A 23,279-nucleotide genomic window follows, 5' to 3' on the forward strand; every position below is an offset into this window, starting at 1 on the left:
TGACAGTGACGGCTCCCTTCTTGCAGAATACATAAATCCGGGGTTTAATAATCCATCCTTGAATTTCTCCAGGCTCCGGAATCAGCAGACTGACATGTAAGCAAGCAGCTGAGTCCCCCTTAGTGATAAATCAGGGTGAAATTTGCATTTCACTCACACCTTGACTGTTTTCCACAGTTCTTCAAGCAAAACCCGTGGCACAGGGGCACTGCTGGAGGCGAGGTTGCGGGGTTGAGAATGCAGCTGTGGCCTGCAGCTGGTCCCACCTGGCTGGCACCTCTGCAGTCTGCTTGTCCCAGTGGGGACCTCAGGACACCAGCCCGGCATGTGGACAGGAAGGATTTCTGTAGCTACAGCCCATGGTTTATGGCACATTCAGGACATTGCTGCTGTCAGTTTTTCTGGGTGCAGGATATAGTTTTGATGGTAGGATTTCTGCCTTATCCCAGAACCCCAGCTCCCATCCCCGTGTTGTACCTGTGCGTGATCACTGAGTCTCTGCTCGTTTGTGCCTGCAGAGGGAGGGCCTCCTGTTCAGGAATCTGGGCCTGGATCCACTGATAGTGCCCCAGGGACCCGCCACGAGCCCACCCTCCCTTCCCCCAGTGCCTGATTCTGACTCTTTGCTCGGGCTGGCTCTGGTGCTCACTGGCCACCTTGGACACTGCACGTGAGCATCAGAGCTGGGTCAGCCCCTGCCCTTTGGGGTGCTCTCTAAGGCTGTGGGCCAGGTCCCTGCCTGTCTGGGTGCCCCCAGCTTGCTGTCAGAGGCCGGTCCCCCCAGCACAGCATATAGTCACACAGCCTCGTATCAAGGCCCTGCCCCTACCCGTGACAGTGCCAGGCCAAAGTCTAGACTTTATATTGTAAAGTAGGGAGCCCCTGACAGTTTAAAACAGGGAGAGGCAGGATTCAGCTACTTCTAGGAAGATGAACTGAATCAAGTACAGACTGTGTAAGGTTGGAGTAACAGAGGCCTCCCTTCCCTTCTTGGGCATGTCTGAGATGGTCGTTTTCTTGACAGACACAGCATAGGGACATTCACTGATAATCACAGGTCTGCCAAACTCATTGGCCCCTGCCGTGTCCTCCTACAGGTGGGGTGGGGGACACCCTCAGAGGAGCCGGTGACCATCCTATCTTGACCTGCACAGCCCCTGCCAGGCTGGTGAGGCAGGCAGTCCCTGGCATGAGAAGGCGTCTGGCTCCCTCTGGTGACAAGAGGACATGCCTGAGCATTTACTGCCATTTCCACTGATGGTGGGGCGCACACTTGTTGAGGGCACACTTGTCTAGGATGGGTAAACTAAGGCCGGAGTCCCCCATGCTGCGAGTGACAACTGGAGTCTCAAGCAGAGCCCTCCGTGGCCCTTGAGTCCAGTTCCACCTCCCTCCGGACCAGGTGGGTTATGGCTCAGAGCAGGGGCTCCAGAGCCCGCAGACGCTGGTTCCTTTGGAAGTAATTAGATTTCTTTAAAATTAATTTAGAGTTAGGAGGGTTTAAATGGCCCTCAACCCTCCTGCTGCTGTTTCCTCTTGCAGAGAGGTCAGTGGGAAGAAACGCAGGATCCCACAGGACCAGGGCACCCATGCAGTGATGTGGCTGTAGGCTGGTGCTCTAGCGTCTCTGTGCCTCAGTTTCTTCATTTGTAAACTGGAGATGGAGACACCTACATCTCAGAGCTGTTGTGAGGGTTAAATTATACGTGACATCTGAAGCCTCTGGCACAGGGCAGGTATTTAATGGAAAGTCATTTTGTCGTTGCCCTTAGCGATGGCATCGGTGGGGCTGGATCGCGGTGGCAGGGGGGTTTCCACTCTCCAGCAGCAAAGACAGAATTAGGTCACCATATCCCCATTGGGTGAACACCTGAGCACGCCGGTGACTGAGAGTGAGAAATACTCACCAAGAACTGCGAATTGACTTTGGGGGCCCTGTCCGCTGGGGCTGGGCCTGTCCCCAGAGCTGGCTGGCACAGGACCTGACCTCTGATACGGGGCCTGCTGCGTCCCTGAGGAGTGGGCTCACGCCTGAGGTTTTCCGAGCCTTGGGGACTCCACGGCAGCGGTCTGCTGTGCACGTCTCCCTGAGGCCCTGAGAAAATCCAACATGGCATCCAAAGTACCCTTTGAAGATGTGGGCTGTGCCCCGGGAGGTGGCAAGACAGACCTCTTCTACAGGAGCTGTCCGGGACGCGGCCAGCCCAGCGAGGGGAGGCGGGTACTTCAGGCCCTGCAAGGTCCACCGGGATGGCGCTGACTCAGGCCGATGCGCCGGGGGTGCAGCGCCCCCTGCAGGAAGACGGGAAACACGCACCTCCTCTCCGGCAGTCGGGCCAGAGGCAGCTGCGGCTCCAGCTGGTCCAAGTCCCCATCCTAGCCCCACCGCCACGGTCCGAATCCGGATCAGCGTCCCTGCTGCCTGCTGGCTCGCGTTCCCTCCATTGCCCTCGCGTCCTGCCTCCAGGTTTATCTTCCCGACACAGCTTGAGCAGAACGCGCCGGGGCCCAGGAGCTGCCCATGCTCCCTGCGACAGGCGTGTCACCGCCTGACCTCGGCACGTCCCCATGACCGGCTGCAGCTCAGTCCTGTCCTGCGGAGCCACACAGCGACCTTCGCTGGTTCCCCTCGCCGCCCGCCTCACGTCCTGGGCCTCTCCTGCTGCATGGCCTTGGCTCATGTGCTCCCTAGCCTGCCTCCTTCCCGCCTTCCTCCCTTTTCCCAAATCCTTTCCATTTTCGCTTCCCGTTTACATGTATCCTTGTCTCTGCGCCTCAGTTTCCTTGCGTGTGAGATGGGAGTGTATCTGCTCATGGGGTTGTGGTGAGGATTGAATGAGCAAGTTCAGGGAAAGTGCTGGAACCCAGCCCTCAGCCTGCCGGGTGTCAGCGCCGCCGTTGCCCTCAATAGACTAGACCTGCTCCCAAACCAGCCTGGCCCTGTGCCGTGAACGGGGTAGTATCCTGTCTGACGTCCTGTGGTTTTCCACTCAAGCTCACGCTCTGTGAGAAAACAGTTTGTCTTGTGCACGACCTTTAGGAAATTATTTCCAAGCCTGCCCGCAGCTGGGCACGGCGAGGGGTCCAGAGGTAATAAATAAGACGAGGGTGGCATGCGTCAGGGCTCCCTGCTGGTTTGCCATCCGGCTGGTCCTGACCAGGGCAAGGGCCCGTACAGGTGTGCGGTCCATTGATTCCATCCTGGCATCTGGGGGTTCTGCCAGGGCTTTGTTAAGGGTCATTGGCTGGACATTTGCATCTAAAATACCCCACGCCACCTGGGTGGCACACTGCAGCTTCCGGGTTCTCTCTCTCTCTCTCTCTCTCACGCATTGCCACAAGTGATCCTCACACCAGCCTCGGGAGCTGTGTTAGCTTGCTGGGGCTGCCAAAACAAAGTGCCATGCACCGGTGGCTCAAACAGTAGGTGTTTATCTTCTTACAGTTTCAGAGGCCGGAAGTCTGAGATCAAGGTGTGGCAGGTTTGGTTTCCCCTGAGGCCTCTCCTTCTCGCTGTGTCCTCCCATGGTCTTTCCTCTGTGCATGTGCGGCCCTGGTGTCTCTCTGTGTGTCCAAAGTCCCTCTTCTTATAAGGACACCAGTCAGATTGAACTAGGGCCCACCCTAAGGCCTCAGTTAAACAAAATCACTTCCTTAAAGGCCAGTCTCCAAATACAGTCACATACTGAGTAGTGGGGACCGGGGCTTCAGCATGGATTTGGTGGGGACAGATTCAGGTGAGCAGGGAAAGTCACTGCCCAGTTTTGCAGATGGAGTCACCAAGGCTGAGGGGCCACGTGCCTGGAGCACAGCCTCCTGCTGCTGCTGAGTGGCCCTGCAGGGCCTCCAAACCGAGACTCGGGACACCAGGTCTTCCCGTCTCTGCACTGACCACTGCTAGAAGGTTGGGTGGGGCCAGCAGGGAGCCCAGAAAGACCTGCATCTGATAGGATGTCCCTAGAGAGTGTCTGGGAGGACCCTACTTGGCTCACAAACAGGATGTGGGCCCTTCAGGAAGGCGCACTCTGTTGTTTTTGGGGTGCATTTCCTGCCTGTCACCAGCCAGCCAGAGAGGCCTATGTCCTTGCCCCGGTAAGGCCCTGCAGGGGCTGGAGAGAAAGAAAAGAAGCTTCTGTTAGCTGGGTTGAGAAACCAAGACTGGCAAGAGCTGCAGCTCTGACCAGTGAGCATCCTGGAATAGTCTAGCCTTATAGGATGACATCTACTAGAAACAACCTTCTCCGTTATTCTAGGGTTTCTTACGTCCCCCAGGCCTGGCTGGTAACCAGTTTACTGTCCAACAAACAAACTTGGTCCCTCCTCCAAGCAAAGGGCTGTACTGCCACTATGGAAAAGAGGATTTTTGTTGTTTGTTTTTAAACGTGGTCTCTGCCTTCCCTGAGCCTACAATTATTATGATATGCTCAATACATGGAACTTTTGGTTTTGCATCCAGGCAGACTCTAAGTAGAACTATAAAATAAGCCTCAACCTGGATGCTATAGCAGAAGAGGGAAGGCAAAGGAAAAAAAAAAAAAGAGAAAATCCAGGAAAGCCCCTTGGAGGTGGTATTTAAGGCAGGCTTTGAATGGGGGGTAGGACTTTGATGCACTGCAAGGGGCCTGCAGGAGAGAGAGAAATGGGGCTGAGGACCAGCACCAGCAGGGCCCAGAGACTGGGTAGGGCCAGGGTCCACACCTGGTGTCCCAGGGGCCATGCTGGGTACACCAGGCAGAGTCCTGTAGATGAGTGTGCACAATTGTGGCAGCATATAGAGCTGCTCTGGCTGACTGCACAAGAGATTCAGGTTCTGCCACCATGCTCGGTGACCTTGGACTGGCCACACATAGTGACTGGCTTCCCCTCCACCTTAAAGGGCAGATATCAGATAGCGTCCATGTCCTTCCCGTAACCTGCGGGCCCAGAGGCATTTTGGATACCAGCTGGTTCTTCGATCGGTGCCGGTGACACTGCTGGTGCTTATTAGCAGGAAAGAAAGCTCGGTCAAGGTGAAGGAGGGCAGAGACTCTCCAGTCCAGGCAGAATCACCTGGGGACCGTGGGAAAAGCCCAGGCCCAAGCTGCACCCCAGACCAGCTTCATCTGAATCTCCAGGGCCAGGACCCAGGGATTAATATTTTTAAAGTTTCCCAGGCGATTTTAATGCGCAGCCAAGTTTGAGACCCAGGGATGTATCTGACCTAAGGGGCAATAGGTGTGATAATGTGGGCACGTGTGCATAAGCTGGTGGGCTTAGCAGCCTTAGCGTCCTGTTTTGCTGATCAACTTTGCAGGAGATAATTCTGTCACACAGATTATGCGCAGTGTCTGGCACGTAATATGCGCTCAATGAACAGTCACCTCTTCGCCCTCTCTGTCCTCCTCCTCCGTCGCCACCTCAGACATAAGCAAGGGCAGTTACGTAATGCTGGCAGGCGGTCGGCAGGGGCGCCGGATAAATATGCATTGCATGTTTTGCAGGTTTCTTGCTGTTTATGGATCATGTTTTATTCATGCACGTATGATGCAGAACGCTCCTTCTGAGGGGAGAACGTTCAGCCTGCAGATCTCAAGACACGGAAATACATTTGTATAAATTGAGGGCACGGAAGGCAAATGGTAAATGAGCAAAGCAAAGCTCTGATGGAGAGTTTCATAGGCAGTTAGGAAGTGCCCGGCAAGGGTGTTCAACAAGCCTGGAATCGCTCTTTTCTAGGCTGGTGCTGCCCTCTAGTGGGGACGAGCCACCGCTAACCGGAGTTTCCACCTCGCTCTTCCTGCCTGAGGGGACCACCTAGAGTTAAAACTCCCCTGAGCCCAGCTACAGAGACACGCACCTAGGGGAGACCAGCCACGCAGGTCTCCATTCTCAGATTCGTCTTTCCTGAGACACGAGATAATTCTAGAAAGCATCTATTACACTGCAGACAGCAGAAGCTTTGTATGCATTGCATATCCTCGCTGTTCTGCAAGGTAGCTATTCTCATTCCCAGACTCAGAGTTGGGAAGGGAATCATGCAGAAATTGAGAAGTGTAACCAGGACCCCAACCTGGTTGGAGTCGGGTCTGGCTGATTCCACAGCCTTCACTGCTATACCATGATATCTGCTCTTTTCCTAATAACTGAGTCCTGGAGGCCTGAGTTCCACTCCACTTCCACCGTGTACAAGCTGTGTGACCTTGAGGCAACTGACTGACCTCTCTGAGCTTCTGTTTTCTCATCTACAAAAAGAACGTCATAATACTTGTCAAGGAGTCATGAGAATTATTGTTTGAGCTCAAATGTGTCAGAAGGGACAATGATCTGAAGAAAATGACAGCTTCAGGGGATGATGGCGTTTTTCCCCCTTTCCGAATGTATTCCTATAATCAGACAAAACTAAAAGATTCATCAGACCACTTTCCTTCTAAGGAGGTGGATGCCTTCACCCACGTGTGCCAGCTCAGTGCAACACTGCAGGGGAGACCGTTTTCTTGTTTCCTCTAGGTTGTACCAGGCAAATCTTAGGATCCCTCCAGAGGAAACCACAGACTTCTCCCGGAGGGATCTCTCGCTTTGTCACGCACAGAACCCTCAGCTCTGCCCTTCCGCTGCCCTGCACGGTGTTGTCCCAGTCACTGTTAAGAAGTCAGGACTGTCACATGACATCTCAGTGTCCTCAGGTGCCCTCCCGGGTCAGGAGGATCCCAGCAGGGGCTTGGGCGCTGGGCAGCGTGACTCCCGAGAACGCTGGGTGCCTCCTGCACCGCCCTCCCAAGGACAGCCCAGAAATGCCTGGCCTTTGCAGTCCGTTCCCTCAGCACCTGTTCTGTTGCAATAGATGATTCTGTCCTTCAGGAATATATCCTTTAGAGAATCTTATCATTTGTCTCCAGGCTTCCTGTCATAAGGAGAGCTATGTGGAGTATTTATTTTTTAAAAAATTACTCTAAAAAATAAACCCTGTGCATAGGCACAGACTAGAAGGGAACAGCTACATGGCTGTCAGTGTTTCTTTCTGGGTGGGGAGAGGTGGCGACTTGTGCCGTCGTCTTTACGGTAATGACAGCTAAAGCGTGCTGTAGGCCAGGCAGTGTGGAAAGCCCCTGTCATGCAGTAATCACTTAAGCATCAAAACTATTAGCAGCCCCACTCTCAGGTGAGAGTGCGGAGGCCCAGAGAAGGTAAGGAACTTTCTGAAGGTCACACAGCGCATGACTGCAAAGCCTGGCCATCCAGCTCCAGGGTCTGTGTCCTTGGCCACTGTGTCGTGCTGCCTCTCTGTGCTTGGTTTATTCTCAGGTCACCCTTAATGAGCATGTGTTTCTTTTAAAATGAATAAAAGGGGTTTTGTCTTTAAATTAATGTATACTGTCTATGAATGGAAAACATGTAGGGAAGAAATACAATACAAATATAATAATAGCTAAAGAGAAATATGATCATGTTATTTCTTGATATGGTTTCTGTATTTTCCACATTCTCTGAAGTAAGCATCACTTACCTAAGTGATCAAAAAAGTAAAACTCGGAAAGCAGAAAAGGAAAATCTTGCTGTTGGAGGCACCAGCGAGGAGAATGAATATGGCCAGTGTTTTTCGAGAATGTCTATGTTCCAGGAACTGATCTGAAGCCCTTTTTGTGCATTTACACATTTGATCCTCAAAGCCTCCCTAGGAGGTAGGGGTTTTGTGAGCCCATTTTACAGAAGAAGGAACTGAGGCACAGGGAGCACTTGTGCCACGCTCACAGACACACCTGACACTGTCCCTCCCTGCAGGCAGATGGTCTCCGTGTTTTTGTCCACATAGGGAGACTGAGGCAGAAATATCAATGGATTTGTTTAATTTGCGAAGTGAATAGAGGCACTGGCAGAAGTCCCTGGGTCTCTCAAGGGCCTGTCGGCCTTTACTTTCAGTGGCATCGAGAGTTCCTGCCACCAGGTGGCAGGTGCCTGCAGCTCCTTGGGCAGTCTGCGCTCCGCTCTCCCAGCCCTGGCAGGCTGTGCACACGGAAGCCAGGCCCCTTGCCACGCTTTGGCAAAGAGAAAAATAAAGGTTCAGAAGGGAGCGTCCACATTTTCTGTACACAGTGCTGCCTGTGCCACCGTAGCCAGCCGGTGATGGTATCTCTGCCAAGGGCAGGCCTTCAAGTGAGCCTGGCTGCAGAAGATTCAGGGCCGGGTGGAACAGGGCAGCACAGGCACGCACGGTGTCTTCCACTGTAGGCATCGCTGGAAACTGACGTTTGTAAAGTGCTTCACCTGTGTCAGGGGTCACTCTGGACCCTACATTTGCTTTCATGTATTCCTCACTACGGCCGTGTAAAATATGTCTTACTAGCATCCTTCAGACCCAGGAACCAGCACAGAGCGGCTGAGGGACCTCCCAGGTCTCCCGGCAGAGTGAAGTGGTGGCAGCTGGCTCCACATCCAGCCCAGCGCCAGAATCCACTCTTCGCCACACCCCACCTGCCTCGCGAAGGCCGGTCGCAGGACCTCCCCGCTGCCAGTTTTGATTTCCGAGTGGCGTGTCCGTGCATGTAAATGGCTTCCTCATTTCAACCAGCTGCTTTTGTATAGCAGAGTTTGGAGTTCAATTTGTTTTGTTCTTTAACCTTGTTTTTTTGTGCTTGAGCTAACTGGGGACGCAGTTCTGCAGAAGTGTATAATGGTTAAGCCGCCACCTAGAAGCCACGTGCCATGGGGCAAGCTATTAAGTGAGCCTCAGTTCCTTGGACAAAACAATGCAATGAGATGATGGCACCTAACTCATTGCGTTGTTAGAAGGAATCATCAGATAACATGTATAAATCACATAGTGCAGTCTCTGCATCATAGATTAAGCACTCAATCAGTAGCCACTTGGATATATGTGTCTATTATCACATGTATCATAGGTGCACACACGTGTGTCTGTATGAAAAATATGACAAACATGTTTTTGCACGAAGTGTAGATCTACAGCTTACAATTTGTTGTGAAACAAACACCCACGTAGCCTGTAAACAAGTCAAGCACAAAGCAGCTCCGGCGGACCTCCTTCCCCGACCCTGCCAGGCTCCTTCTTGATCATAACTCCCTGCCTGCCCCGGCAGTAACCACAGTCCTGACTTCTATCACGTTCCCTTCCCTGGTTTTCTTTATAGTTTGCCTGCCTCGGTATATGTCTCCAAAGAGTGTAATTTTGCAGTTTTAAATTCTATGTAAGTGGAATCTCACCAGTTCTTTTCCTTGGCATCGTGTCTTTAAGATTCATCCATGTTGTTGATGATCATCCTGTAGATAATTTGTTTTCTTTGCTGTGTCCTAGAGTATGGAGAGATCACAGTTTGTTTTATAGGCATTTGAGATGTTTCCAGTTTGAAAATCTTACGAACAGTGCTGGTCCAGGCATTCTTGGATGCATCTCCCAGTATATCAGCATGTGTCCTGTGGAGGTTTACCTAGGAGTAAGAATTGTGTATCATTGAATTAATTTATCTTCAGTTTTTCAGACACTGCTGAGGTAGTTGTCCAACTTACACTCACACTAGCAGGGTGCAAGAGTTACAGATCCTTGCCAACACTTGTATCATCAAACTCATTAACCAGCTGAGAATGTAATGGTAGTTCACTGTGGCCTGAATTTACATTTCCTGAATTCTAGTGCCATTGAGTATTTTTTCATATTTTCATGTTTTTCATATTCATTTGGATTTCCTCTTTTGTGAAATGCCTGTTAATGTTTCTGTGCATTTTTCTACCGGTTTGTCTTTTTACCATTAATTTATAGTCATTTTATGTAGTCTTAGATAGGAGCCCTCTGATTCTTATGTATTTGTAAAAAGATGTATGTGACACATGTATTTTCCCACATTTTTACTTTCTTAGTGGGCTGTTCTGTTGAATCTAACGAATGAAGTTGTTGATTGTCACGTAGACTGATTGATCAATCTTTTCTTTCAATAGCTAGTGCTTTCTGTTTGGTTTAAGAAATTTTTCCCTACACCCAACTTCATAAAGGTACTTTATCATCTTCTAGAAGCTTTATTGCTTCGTTTTCACACTTAAGGTCTCTAATCCACTTAGAATTGATTTTTACATGTGCTGTGAAGTGGAGTCAGTTTTTTCTTCCTATAATTTCAAGTAGTCCCAGCAGCATTTATGAAAAAGATCATCCTTTGTGTCACTGCTTTATAATGTCCACTGTGCTGTAAGTCAGGTGTCTGTGTAGGTGTGGGTCTGTTTCTGAGCTGTCTCTTTCGCTTTGCTGGTATATCCATTGTTCCTTGTGCCTAAACCACATTGTCTTCGTTGTTACGGCTTTAGGAGAAATCCTGACAACCGCGAGGCCAAATTTTGACAACTATTCTGCTTCTTGGAAGGTGTCTAGACTGGTCTTGGTCCTTAGCATTTCCATGAACAACTTAGAATCAGTTTGTCACATTCCACAAACACGTTGTTCCTTGGTACTTTTGTTCATTATCATGTATGAGTAATAGTAATAAAGTTGAATATTTCTTCCTGGACCAGTAAATTCCAAATAGAAGTTTCTGGTTGCATTTCCAAATTCTTCTCCTGGTTATATGCACCTGGCCTGACCCCTGGCGAAGGCTCAGTGGTGAGTCCCATGGTCACATTGCATCTAGAAGGTGGCATGTTGAATGGGAGGGTCCCCAGTGCTGAGAGCCGCAGGTGCAGAGGGGCTTGGGAAAGAGCCCTGTGCAGCGGGTAGTGGGTTGCGGTCTGAGTCCCAGCTCTGCCCTCCCTGGCCAGGTGAGCTTGCGCAGGCCACTGCCAAGGCGAGTCGCTCACTCCTCCTCTGCATGGTCGCGTGGACTGCTCTCCTTCACACGTCCTTTCATAGACGTGAGCTCAGGGTGCACCAACACTGGGCCCGACTAGGAACATAAAGAAGAACGAGGCACCGTCTCTGCCTCGGGGGGCTTAGCGTCTACTCCAGTGTCTCAGACTGTGCAACACCAGGTCTGAGAAATGACCCACAAAAAAAGGTTCTGTGGTCAGATAATTAACACAAACGCTTCATGCAACATCCTGTTCATGCAAGACAGCAGTTAAAGATCTGAGAGGCCTTGGAATTGCACCCAGCCCTTCCTCAAATTTGCTCACCAGTTGTTGTAGTTTACTATCACTGCTATAATAAAATACTGCACGTTTAGTGACATAAAACAAGACAAATTGGTTATCTTATGCTTCTGGAGGTCAGAAGTCCATAATGGGTCTCCCTGGGCTGAAATCAAGGCGCTGGCAGGGCTGCAGTCCCTTCCGGAGAAGAAAATTCATTTTCTTGCCTTTTCTAACTTCTAGAGGCTGCCCTCTATTTCACAGCCAGCACGACTAATCATGTCTTTCTCACGTCCCTCTCTCTAGTTCTGTCATCACAGCTCCTTCTCTGACTCCTCTGCTTCCCTCTTCCACATTTAAAGGACCCGGTGATGACACTGGGCCCATGGGGACAATCCAGTATAATCTTTTTAAGGTCAGCTGATTAGCAACCTTAATTCCATCTACAACCTTAATTCCTCTGTGTGCCTGGGCACTCAGTTTGGGAACTGAAGATTTACGCTAATGCAATTTACAGAAGGCCTGTGCACAGGCCAGGATGCCAGAGCTTGATCACCACAGGGGTCATCCCATTCCCACACAAGGCCCCTGCTCCCTTTGTCCAGTCATCTTGTCCCGAGGAAGCCAGGTTCACGTCCCGTATGCAGCGTGCTTGGCCTGGCGAGCGGTTGTGGTGAGGCTCTGGATTGCAGTGGCTTCCCAGCAAGGACCCTCCCCTGGGCCTGGCTGCCTCCTGCCCCTGCCCAACTCCCACTCCCGCTGAGGGTGGCTCTAGGAAATTAGTTACAGAGGGTGTCGTGAGCTTTGAAAAGAGAAAGACCAGGAACCCAGGTACACATTGGCTTTCATCATAGTAGGAGACACCGGGCGTCATCTATTTAGCAAACGTTCTCCTGGTTCTTTCTGTGTGCTAGACGCAGTTCTAAGGGGTTTGCAAACATGAGGTCATTAAATCCTCGCCACATCCTGTGAAGTCAGTCTGTTATTATCTCCATTTTGCAAATGAGGAAACTGAAGCATGAGGTGGTAAAGTATACCTTGTCCAAGGTTCACGCAGCTGGGAAGTGGTAGAGCTGAGATTTGAACTCGGGCATCCATGCTCTCACCTGGGCTTTCCCCTTAGGGGGTCGGAGAAACCTGGCTTTGGATCCCCCCCCCATCCCCCACCGTGCTGCTGTCTTGCTGCGTTCTGGGCCAGGCCCTAAACCTCTAAGATCCCGTTTCTTCAGCTGTGAACTGGGCCCAGCGGGTTTCCCCATGAGGTCATTGAAAGGATTCCAGGAGGTTAAGCATGTGAAGCACTTTCTGTCACACAGGGTGGTGGCACGGAAGGTGCCTCAGTCTCTCTGCTCCCTGTCCCAGGCTCTCCTCTGCCACAGCACCCTCCCCACCGCGCATACGGATCCCCAGACAGCAGGGCGCAGCACTGGGCCACCGAACATTCCTGCACCTGGAGGCTCTGGCCCTCCGTGCTGCACACCCTGGATTTTAGTGCCTGGCAATCTGTTTCTCTCCCGTTGAGGCAGAACATTAGGGGCGGCTTTGCTAAACAAGTAAGAACAAAATCACAGCCTGACGGGGTGAATTCAAGGAACAGCCAAGGAAGCCAATCCAGAAGTAACCTTTCTGAGAGCGCGTAGCCTGCCTCGCACGTCCTCTGGGGACCAACTTTCCCTGAAGACCCAGGGCTGTGCCCTCTGAAGCCGCTTCATTCGAGTCGCTGCGCTGCGATGTTTCGAGGTGAAAGGGGCACTTCTTGAGGCATGGAGGTCCCTCCCACATCCCCACTACTAGACTGTCCTTTGAAAAGTGTTTGAGAACACACTGCTGCTGGGGGTTTACCTGGACATCTCTCTGAGGGGCAGTGACTTAGAAAATGCCCCTAGAGATTTCGTCTGTGGGGGGAAATGCCCTTGACATGAAAATACATGCGCCTGGCATCTTTCACTGGTTTTGGAGTTGGGTCCTGTCGGGTGTCTCTGGTGTTGGAGGAGAACTCCACCCTGCTGAAATGGAAAGCCACAGCCCAGACGGAAGGCAAACCCACACCCTCTCTTAGAAGATCTAGAGTTGGAGGTGCCCTCGGCTGGGTGGAGAGGCTGCCTTGGGGCATGGTGTCCCCACAGCAGGCCACTGCTGTCCCCTGTCTGAGCCACCAGCCCAGATCACGGGCGAGTCTGAACCCTCTGGGGCTCCCGTGGACAGCCGAAGTCAGCAGCTTGAGGGACGCCCTTCCTTCTCTGCGTGAGGGCGGGAGGCCCAGGGCCTGGGGAGCCCCAGCTGTTCCATGGCGTCTGGCCGTCCCGAAGTGTAGGGTGACGGCACCATCTCCGCACCAGCTCTTCAGCTCCTTGGCGGTTTCTTTTTCCCCAATGATTAAGTATTAATGATAATTTTCATCATTCGGTCTTTAGGGCATGGCTCGGTGATGATTATGTGGTTTGGAGGATTTATTTCATTTTAATGGAAGGAAGTCGTGTTATGACCAGTGGTGGGGGTGGGGCTGCCAAGGGTCGGAGCTGGGAAAATCGATGCTGTGTGAGAACAGTACGTACGTGCAGCACCCTCAGCAGGACACTTGTGTTCCTGGGCCCTGTGTCCCTTTCTTTTGGGAAGGCCTGAGCAGCTAGTTTGCTTGCTGGGCTGTCTCTAGAGCGCCCGTAACTCTGACCGGTGGCTCACCCACCGCAGCCTGCAGCCTGGATGGGAGGACGTGGCTGGCTTCACGGCTTCGCCCTGAGGCAGAAACCTCTTCAGTCTGGCGTGGGCGCTGCTCCTGCCTTGGACAGCTGCTTTCCACGCCCCCCACCCGGCCCCCCGCTGCTGTCTCAGCGTCTCTTCCAGCTGCTCTTCCCTCCCCCAAAGAACAAGGCCAAGACCAGTTCTGCTCCCTAACTCCACTGGGGACAGCCCCCGAATTCTAGCCCACACCTGAAAGATCCTTGTGTTTCAGACTTTTCCAGTAGCCCCCTCCCAATTTTCTCCGGCTATCCTAATCTCAGTTTTGACAAACCAGAGGGAATGTGCTAATAATGTGGACATTGCTACTCTCCAAAGTGACACATTTTCAGTTTTTAAAATTCCTCTTATTAACGGAAATAAGATCTGGGGGTGTCAGGCTGGCTATGGAGTGACTATTTTGTGACAGGTGAACTTCCAGGTTTCTAATCACAGAGTAGGATTATGCTAAGCATGGATTCAGCCATGTTCCTGTAATATAAAACATCTTTTCTCTTTGTTTTTTTCATTCAACATTTCTATAAGCCTCTTTGAAGGGCTTGCTCTGGGGTTCTAGGTTCCTGTGTATAAGTTGGGAAGACATGGCTTCCTTTGTCCAGTATTTAGCAACCATTTGAGTTCCTGTCTCCAGTTTCTGAGGTTGTTTTTCCCCTCTCCAAGTCCATGGGCTTTATGAAGGCCGGGATTTTTGACCGTTTGGTTCAATGCTGGATCCCCAACCCTAAGGATAGTGCTTGGCACAGGGAAGGAGCTCAGTAAATGTCGATTGAGTGGGTGAATATTGGGTTGGCTCCATGATGGCATCACTGAGAGAATTCAGGTGCAAATAGACCGGCTGGAGAGGTGCCCTCCGCTGAGCTTACCTTGTTCAGGTGCCCGTGTGGACCTGTTAGCACCCACCCTTCAAGCTGTCTGTTTGGGTTGGAATTCCCATGTATTGATTTTCCCCATCAGATGGCCAGAGTCATAAGGAAAAGGCTACTTCTTTACTTTTATTTTTACCCCCGGGGCTTAGGGAACTGTCGATGCTCAGGAAATGTCTACCAAAATGAAATTTAATTAAATAGATACAACCTGTGGGTTTTAGTTTGGGTTCAGTACTTTCCCCAGAATGATCTAAAACGTCTGTGCAAAATTCCGGGTACTGTATCCATCAGATACTGAAAGCACCACCCAGGGCCTGTCATCTTCTCAAGTCCTACAGAAAAGCGAATGTCCTAAACAGCTGTTCCGGCAACAACAACACGATAACATAATGACTTCAAAATATGGGGAGGGGGGCGGGCGATTGCAAAATTGGAATTAGTAAGTACCTAATTAAATGTTCTCAGAGCATACCATTGTGTGAACTTCGTTATTTGCTAAATTTAGGGGCTTATAAGCATTTCGTTACATTTGGAAAAAAACCTGTGACTTAGATTCTCGTCATTTCACAAGAATTCCTGAGTTTTCACAATGAGTGCCAGCAAAACTTAGCCAACCTAGATTAAATGAGTTACCTAAAGCCAAATAAATGTAAATGCAAAATTATAAAAATCCTTTCAAAACTGTTGATGGCAGAAAGAATATTTAATGATAGATGTGGATGTGTTTTCGTATGTTTGATTGACATGGGGGGAAAGTCCTCTAAAAGTAAGTGCACTGGGGCCCACAAATATTGCCATATCATCTGCCAAAATACTAAAGAATCCTGCCGTGATATGTAGTGCTTCAATATAGTTCCCCAAAATTAGAAATACTAGCTTTCACCTTTAGGATTTTTAGACTAAGTCCTGTCATGTCATTTGTATAATCAGACATCTCGTCTGATCAATGTAAAATAATCTCCTTGACCTTTGCTGATTTTGCTCATTGAATGGTCTCTGTTTTGTAATCAAATCTTTCATCTTCCTCTTTCAGGAATCCTGTTCACGATGCTGGTATTTGGACCAGCCTGCGGGTTTATCCTGGGCTCTTTCTGTACCAAAATCTACGTGGATGCGGTCTTCATTGACACAAGTAAGGAACGTTTCTCCATTTCTAACTGTTGTCTGTAAGCATTTCCTGCCTCATAAAGGAGGCTTCAGCCTGCAGGTTCTGAAACCTTCTTACCAAGAGCTAGTCTGAACGCACCTGCCTCAGTAGCTGGGGCCTCGCTGAGATCAGATGGGAAGAGCCAGGGGTACTGGTTTAGACTCAAGTGTGAGTTCTACCAACTTCTACCTAGAGGCTGGATAATCCCCGGAAGTTGATTTTACTCCTGAAATCTTTGTTTTGCTCATCTGTAAATTAAGGGTAGTCACAATAATTACATCTGCCTTGAAGGGCTGTTTTAGGAATTTGATGAGATGTATGTGTAGAAATGCCGCTGGTGCATACTCATTGCGTGTCGACCCATTTACCTATACAAGGACCCTACCTTCTAAATAAACTGAAAGTTGGAGCACATGTTCTGAAAGTGCACGTGTGCAAATGGGATAAGTGAGACAGAGTATTTGAAAATCCTTTTATAAGACACTGTTGTGGTGGCCTTTGTGAGGAAATATCCACATGCAAAACCATTTTATCCAAAACTTGTGTTTTTAGTAGGAAAAGTAAATGTTTCTCTCAGAATGCTCTGGGCCCCCCGATCCATGATTCTGGGATTGAACCGTGTGCTAGGTAGGATGGGCTACGTTATGCTGTGGGTCTGGAATACAGGAGAGTTTAACTAGGCGGTTCCGGCCGAGGGTCTCATGGGAGGCTGCAGTCAGGTGTTGGAAGGTATGAGCCTGGTCTGAGGTCATCTCAAGGCTTGGCGGGGGAGAGGATGCACTTCTTAGCCCACTCCCGTGCCCTCTCTACAGGGCTACCCACACCCCCACAGCCACCCTGGAGCAGACAACCCAAGAGAAGGTGAGAGACAGCACCCGAGACAGGAGCCACAGCCTTTTTATAACCTAATCTCGGAAGTGACATCTCACTACTTCTGCTGCGTTCTGTGTGTTAGAAGCCAGTCCCTTGCGCAAGTCTCCTCTGAAGGAGAAGGGATTGTTTCACGGGGATGTGAATACCAGGGGGTGGGGATCTTTGGGGACCCTCTGAGATGGTGCCCACCACATGTGGCCCCAACTCTACCCCATGCCTGAAAGAGAACACTCTATTTTTGTACAGGTTAACGAGTATCAAAGCCATGTTTCCTTTCTCTCGGAAAACAGGGTGAGAAGCCGTTTCAGCTTCTCTTCGTGACGATCTATTCTCAGGATCAATAGGAACTCTCAGTCCCCGGGTTCTCAATCCATCATCTCTCGACAGCGCTAAATTAACTAATTCACCCCAAAGAAATAACGTGGTTCTAAATCCAATCAAGTCGCTTTGTGATTCACTCTATTAATCCCACTGATATATTTACTTGTAGTTAATGATGTTACAAATTTCCAACAGAAGAGAGATCAGATGCAGCCATGTTTATTTATTCTTTCAGAGTGCCGGGTCTGTCCAGGAGGTAATCGAGTGGCTGCTGTGTTCCAGCAGTCGGCTGTCCCTTTGAACCCTGTTCCTAGTGAGCGGGGTGAGGGGTGGGCCGGGAAGAGAAACAACCCTGCGTCTTGCTGTGTAGACAGAAAAGCAAGCTTCCAGCGCGGCACCAAAGGCCGCGTGAGAGAGCTAGCAGAGGGGATGCAAAGGCAGTACTGGTGCAGCGGGACAGCTACCTTGAAGAGTAGCACAGTGGCCAGGCAGCATATTTTGTCCTCAGTATATCAGTGGTGGCCTTAAACCAAGGCCTGTGAACGACCAGAATCTCTTAGCCGGAAAGAACCTCAGACATCATTATCTCGAGACTCTTTCATTTTACAAAGGAGGAAGCAGAGTGTCAGAGGGGGCAGGGGCTGTACCCAGTCCAAGGGCTGTATCTGTATGAAACCTGGGGCTCCTGGGCCAGCGTGCAGGTGTTTGCACCCAAGATTCCTCTCACCAGACTCCCCCTGAGAATGAAACAGCATCTTTTCTCGGCGCCTGGAATGACCAGGGGTCGACAGGTTGCTGGACGGGGCTCAGTCTGTCCACTCCCAGTGTCCTCAGTTTGCTGAGGCTGTTCCTGCAGTCTGGAATGCTGTTCCCATCCACTCTGTTCAACTTCTTTGTTCACCCTTCAAGGCCCAGCGTGAAGCAGCACCACCCGTGGTCCCGGGTTCGTTGGCAACCTGATGCCCCCAGGTGTGTAAGACAGTCGGGCGCTTTTCCATTCTGCCTGGGCATCGTGCTGATGGCAGCCTTCGCTGACAAGTGGCCAGCAGGTGTCCCCAGCGATTTCCGAGGAAGTACAGGATGCAACCCAAGTCAAGAGTCTTTGTCTGCGTCCTTCCCGGAGGCGCTGCGAGGGCTGGCACGGCTCGTCGCCAGTAGAGGGCAGAAGAACACCACTTACTCTACTCGGGAGTCGGCCACAGAATTCTAGTTTCTGGCAATTTTTATTGTTCCTAATCTTGTGACTGAAACTTGTCATCTGTATGTGGATGTGGGCTGTATTTGAGGGAGAGGGGTCTCAAGTCTTTAAGCCCCTCCTGTCTTTTCCTCACTCAGCTAGAACAGAGCACTTTTTAGGGCTGAGGTGTGGGAACGTTTCCCTAGGCGTGAACATACAGGGGCCGCCACGCACACAGCCACCGTTTCTGAGATCCCAGCTGGGATCGAGGGTTCCAGGAAAAGCAGTGGTCTGGAATTTGTGGCCGCAAGGCGGGTCCCTGGAGGTCCCTTGTTGCAGGGCATGCAGAGGAGAGAAGGTGACGTCCCCCTGGTAGCCTGGCGGAGCTGAGGCAGCGCTGGAGGGAGAGTCCGTGAGGAAGCCTGGCTGCGGCCGGTGGTGCAGGGAGGGTTGGTTACAGGAATGGGCCAGCTACGTACAGGGAGACTCCCTGGGGGGAGCTTCCCCGGGGGGCTCGGCCAGCTGTGCTGAGACACGGGGATTCTACAGCTACTGCCTTTCTTCTGTGTTTGTCCCTGTGAGGCCCCCTCTGTCCCTCCTCTTAAGGAGAACAGGTTTCTTTCCTGAGAGCTGCAGGAGGATACAGTGGTGCCTCTAGAATTGCTTCTTTAGAATATCTTTGTTAAATTGAAATCCAGACAAGAACAGGACCTTGAAAAAAGGACAACTTGTTGGCAGAGCAGGCCCCTGATCATTGACTTGACCGGGCTTAACAGTGTGGGTTGTCAGAAGATTAGTGAGACGACAGGCACGCGTGGGCCACTTATTAAAGCTGTGCATAGATTGCCTCCCTGGAAGCTCAGAACGTTCCCATGGATGCATAGATCCTGTTAGACGAGGTGTTATCACACAGTGATTAAGAGTTTGAGCATTAAAATGAGACTTCCACTCGAATCCTGACTGTGCCCCTTACGTGTTCCACGATCCTGAGGACACAACACCTCAGGGGTGTGTGTGGCTGGCATGAGTCAATCTTTGAAGCATCGAGCACAGTGCCGGGCATACAGTCAGCACACAATAAATGTTAGGTGTGATGAACCTGAGAGGTTAACAGTTTCCACAGCTAGTAAGGGACAGAGCAAGGATTTGTCCCCAGGCCTATCTGACCTCAAAGTCCCCTCAACGTCCCTCTCTTGACAGAGCAACTTGCTTCCCTGAAACCTCTCCAAGAATTTAGCCAGAAGGCCCCCCCACCTCCTTCCCTGGACAAAGGCCTTGCTGAGGTGACCTAACCTCGCCAGCACATCCACGCAGACCTGTCCTGCGGCACACACCAGCCGGCCTCGCAGGCGACTGCATGGTGTTTGCAGCTGGAACAAGATATGGCCATCTGTTGGCTTCACAAAAAAGGTCGCCAGGCTGAGCCTCCTGCTCTGCCGTTCTGAGGGCCGGCTGCCACTGCTGACGCCTTCGTTTTGTCTGATTAGCCCAGCGGCTGGGATGCTGCACGTTCCGATGCCACCCTCCTGCCTCAGCCCCTCCCAGCCTCCGGTTTCTAATCAGGTTTGTGTCTTCATGATTCCCTTGGAATTCTTGAGTCCCACAGCAAAAGTTGGACAACATATGTTAAATAAGTAAATGAACTTGGAAAAAAAAGTCCAAAGAGCCATAGTAGCTCATACACATCATCATAGCCCAGGAATGAGAAGTAAATGTCTCCAGTTTGCTTTGACCTGCTCTTCTCATGGTCTCAGCTATCTTCCCTGGTGGGGTGGGAGTGGGCAGTTCAGACTGGTTTAACCTTCTTCCCAGTGATTTTTTCTTCTGACCTCGGAAATGGGTGGAAATCTCCATGAGCCCTGTACATTCCCTCGACTGTGGGCGTAGAGCAAACAGCTGTCAGCAGCTGGCTCAGCTTACCCAACACAAACGAGAGCCACCCAGAGTCACGTGCCAGGAGTGGCAGGTTAGAAAAATGGCTCTAGTAGAGGAGAAAACCCTCTGTGCCGTTGACGCCTATGCAAAGGCTCAGTGCGCCAGCCCAGCCTTGCAACAGACAGACGTTTCCCTCATGATGCTCCCAGCGTAGGGCTCTTGCCGCCCTCATGGTTCTCCACCCCCCACACCCCACAAACTCCCCCGAGAATGAAACAGCATCTTTTCTCAATACCTGGAATGACCGCAGGGTAGACACGTGGCCAGAGGGAGCTTAGCCTGTCTACCTAGAGTCCCCTGAGTCTGTCACACCTTTGCTCAGGCTGTCCCCTCAGCCTGGGACACTGTCTCCACGCCATTCTGCTCAGCATCTTCCTTCATCCGTGTGTCTGGAGTCATTGGCAACTTGGTGAGTAAACGAGACAGATTGGTGCTTTTCGGTTTTGTGCTGGGTGTCTTAGTGAAAGCAGCCTTCACCAAAAGGCTGAAATGGCAGTAATTTTTTAAAGTCAAGACACCGATGAGAACCAGATAGAGAAGTAAAGAGGTGTTCAAGCCTTTCCCTCTACCTGAACCTAACACAATACCTTTGCTATGCCAAGCCTGCCTGGGACCGCTGTTCTTACAGATTTGTATTTCCTAAGCCTGTTGTACTAGTCAGAGCAGGCCAGGTTATGCTGCAGTAACAAACAGCCCCCACATCTCAGTGGCTTAGAATACTGAAGGTTTCTTTATTGTTCGTGCTTTAGATCCAGTACAGGTCAATGGGGGACATTATGTTCATTATAGCCTGTCAGGGACCATCTTTGAAGAAAAGAACATGGGGTGTCATGCACCAGCGTGTATATACTTCCACACAGAAGTGACACGTGTCCCCTCTGTTCACATTTTATGGGCAAAACTCTGTGGCCACACCTAACTTCACAGAGCGTGGGAGGCATAATCTCCCTTGTGCTCAGAAGAGGTTCGAGTGCAGACGTTGGGACTGTCCCCCCACACCATTCTCCGCCAGCTTGTAGACAACTGTCCCTCAACGTCAGTCCTGAAAGAATATCTACCCAGCGTTGACGACTGCCAGACAAGTGGAGGGAGAGTTCCACCCTCACTAGCCAAACTGCCTCCTAAAAATATTATTTGTCATAGAGATGAACAGAGAAAAGAAGTACTTCAGAAAAGACGTTTCTCAGACTAGGTTCAAGTGCTAGCCAGTCGTCTTTCCCCAGAGCATTCTAGAATTCCCCTCTGCACACCAGCCTCCCCTGTCCCGAGGCAGCGCACCCCACAGCCGCGTGCTTTCTCCTCAGCACGTTACTTCCCTCCCTGCCACAGTGCTCTGGATCATTGAAATGGAGGGGAAAAAAATCCGTACTTCCAGAATAGTCAGGGATGATTTTTTCCTGGATCTACAAAATCCTGCGCTCCGCCCACCTTCACGCAGGCCCTTCTCCTCCTTGCGCGGACGGCGGGCGAGCTGTGGCTCCAACACGGGCGACGTGCTCTTCCCCGTCCTTCCAGCTGCCAGCAGACGCCAGCTTTCCACACACACCCGTGCCTACAGGGAGCGAGGTGACACGTTCACACGAACAGCTGCCTCCCCCACTGTCCCCGTCACTGCAATGTTTTCTCACACATCAAACAGAGTCACTAACTTCCTCACTAAAATACGACTTTCTACATGGTACTAATTCTGTTTCCCCCAAACAACTGCTAGGATTTCTCTCTCTTTACCCGCTCACATCTGCCAGCTTTTCAATTCCCTCTTTATGGAGCCACAGACAATGGAGGGAAACTCTTCAACTCCCTTTTGCTGTCTTTTGTTTCCACGCATTGCTTGGCAGCAGGTGAGGAAACACAGTAAGTGGCGAGTGAAAGCATTCCTGTTCAGCTACCCAGGCAATTTCACTACCTTTTCTCTTCGTTCGTTTGCATAAAGATATTTCAAGATGGCCTTTATGTTTTCCCATGCCATCTCCTTTTTTTAAAATCCATGTATTAAAATTCCCCTTCATATACAAATACACATAAAAATGAAAATAATAAGTGCTGCCGTATGTGAAGAGCCTACTATGTGTCGGGTGGTTCTTGCTCATTACCACTCATCCTTGCAACTCCCCTAGGTGGACATCATGTTTATTTTGCAAATGATGCAGCTAAGGCCCAGGGAGGGTAAGTAACCTGCCCAGTATCACCTGCTAGTAAGTGGCCGAGCTGGGATTCAAGCCCTCAAAGTTTACACTCTCTCCTCTCCAGCACGCAGCTACGCAGAAGCATCTGGTCCACAGTAATGCTGTAGTTATCGCTGCTGGGGGTATGTCAAGCTCTCCAGGACGGAGACCGCCAGTGTTCCAAAGGCCACTTGCCACCTACTGGAGCCCGTGGTCTTAGACCTGTTGCACAAAGCACAGGACTTAGTCATTCACCCAGGGCCCCACAGGGAGCCCAAACTGAAGTCCAGTCAAGAGGGGAAGCAGAACAGAGGGGTATAGAGCATGGACATTGGCACGTGAATACCTGTGTTCCAGTCTTTAACTCTGTGAACGTGGGCAAGGAACCTAACCTTTGTAAGCCTCAGTTTCCCAATCTATATAAAATGGGGATAATAAAAGTCCTACCTTGTAGGGTGGTGGGGACGGTTGGCTGGCACAGTTAAGAGTGTGCCTTGTGTAATGCTTGGCACAGAGGAAGCCCTCAACAAATGATGCCTGGCATTATCATTAATGTTAGCTGAAGAGACTTCAGGGAGAGCATTTTATAAATGGTGCAGTGCTCATTTGGTGTCTGCGGTCATTACTCTTCCCAGAGCTGCCCATCCATCTGGTCTAGGCCTGCAGCCCTGTTGGTCTTAGCTCATACCCCATGGCCCACATCTCCAAGAATCTCCTTCCATGCTCCAGGGGCACGGTTTATCCTCAAAGCGACGTTTCTAAGCAGCTCATCTGGGAGTGCTGCTATGCAAGGCAGTTGTGAAGAGATAGTAAAAACTCTACCACGGGGTAAGCTGTAGTTTATGTTCTCGTGACTTTGGCTGGCAAAAATCAAAGAAATAACAGTACAAGGCAGCCAGACCACATGTATAGGACCTTTAAGCATGTGAGTTGGTTGCGAAGGTTTCTGATTGAGGGCCGGTGCCAAACCACAGTCCACCGACAAGGTTTGAGCTAACCTCTCCACTAGCAGC

General features: G+C 50.7%; 1 protein-coding gene across 2 annotated transcripts in view; it reads left to right on the forward strand.

Annotated features, from left to right (window-relative positions):
* The window catches only part of SLCO3A1 (solute carrier organic anion transporter family member 3A1), a 282,154-nt gene that overhangs the window by 195,077 nt on the left and 63,798 nt on the right, over positions 1 to 23,279 (forward strand). For both annotated transcript variants that reach the window (XM_069465764.1, XM_069465763.1), the window contains exon 3: positions 15,682 to 15,780. In XM_069465764.1, coding sequence (XP_069321865.1) covers positions 15,682 to 15,780 — 99 coding nt within the window. The remainder of the gene's footprint in view (positions 1 to 15,681; positions 15,781 to 23,279) is intronic.

This window comes from Eulemur rufifrons, chromosome 3 (genome assembly GCF_041146395.1).
Source record: "Eulemur rufifrons isolate Redbay chromosome 3, OSU_ERuf_1, whole genome shotgun sequence".
Taxonomy (NCBI): Eukaryota; Metazoa; Chordata; class Mammalia; order Primates; family Lemuridae; genus Eulemur; species Eulemur rufifrons.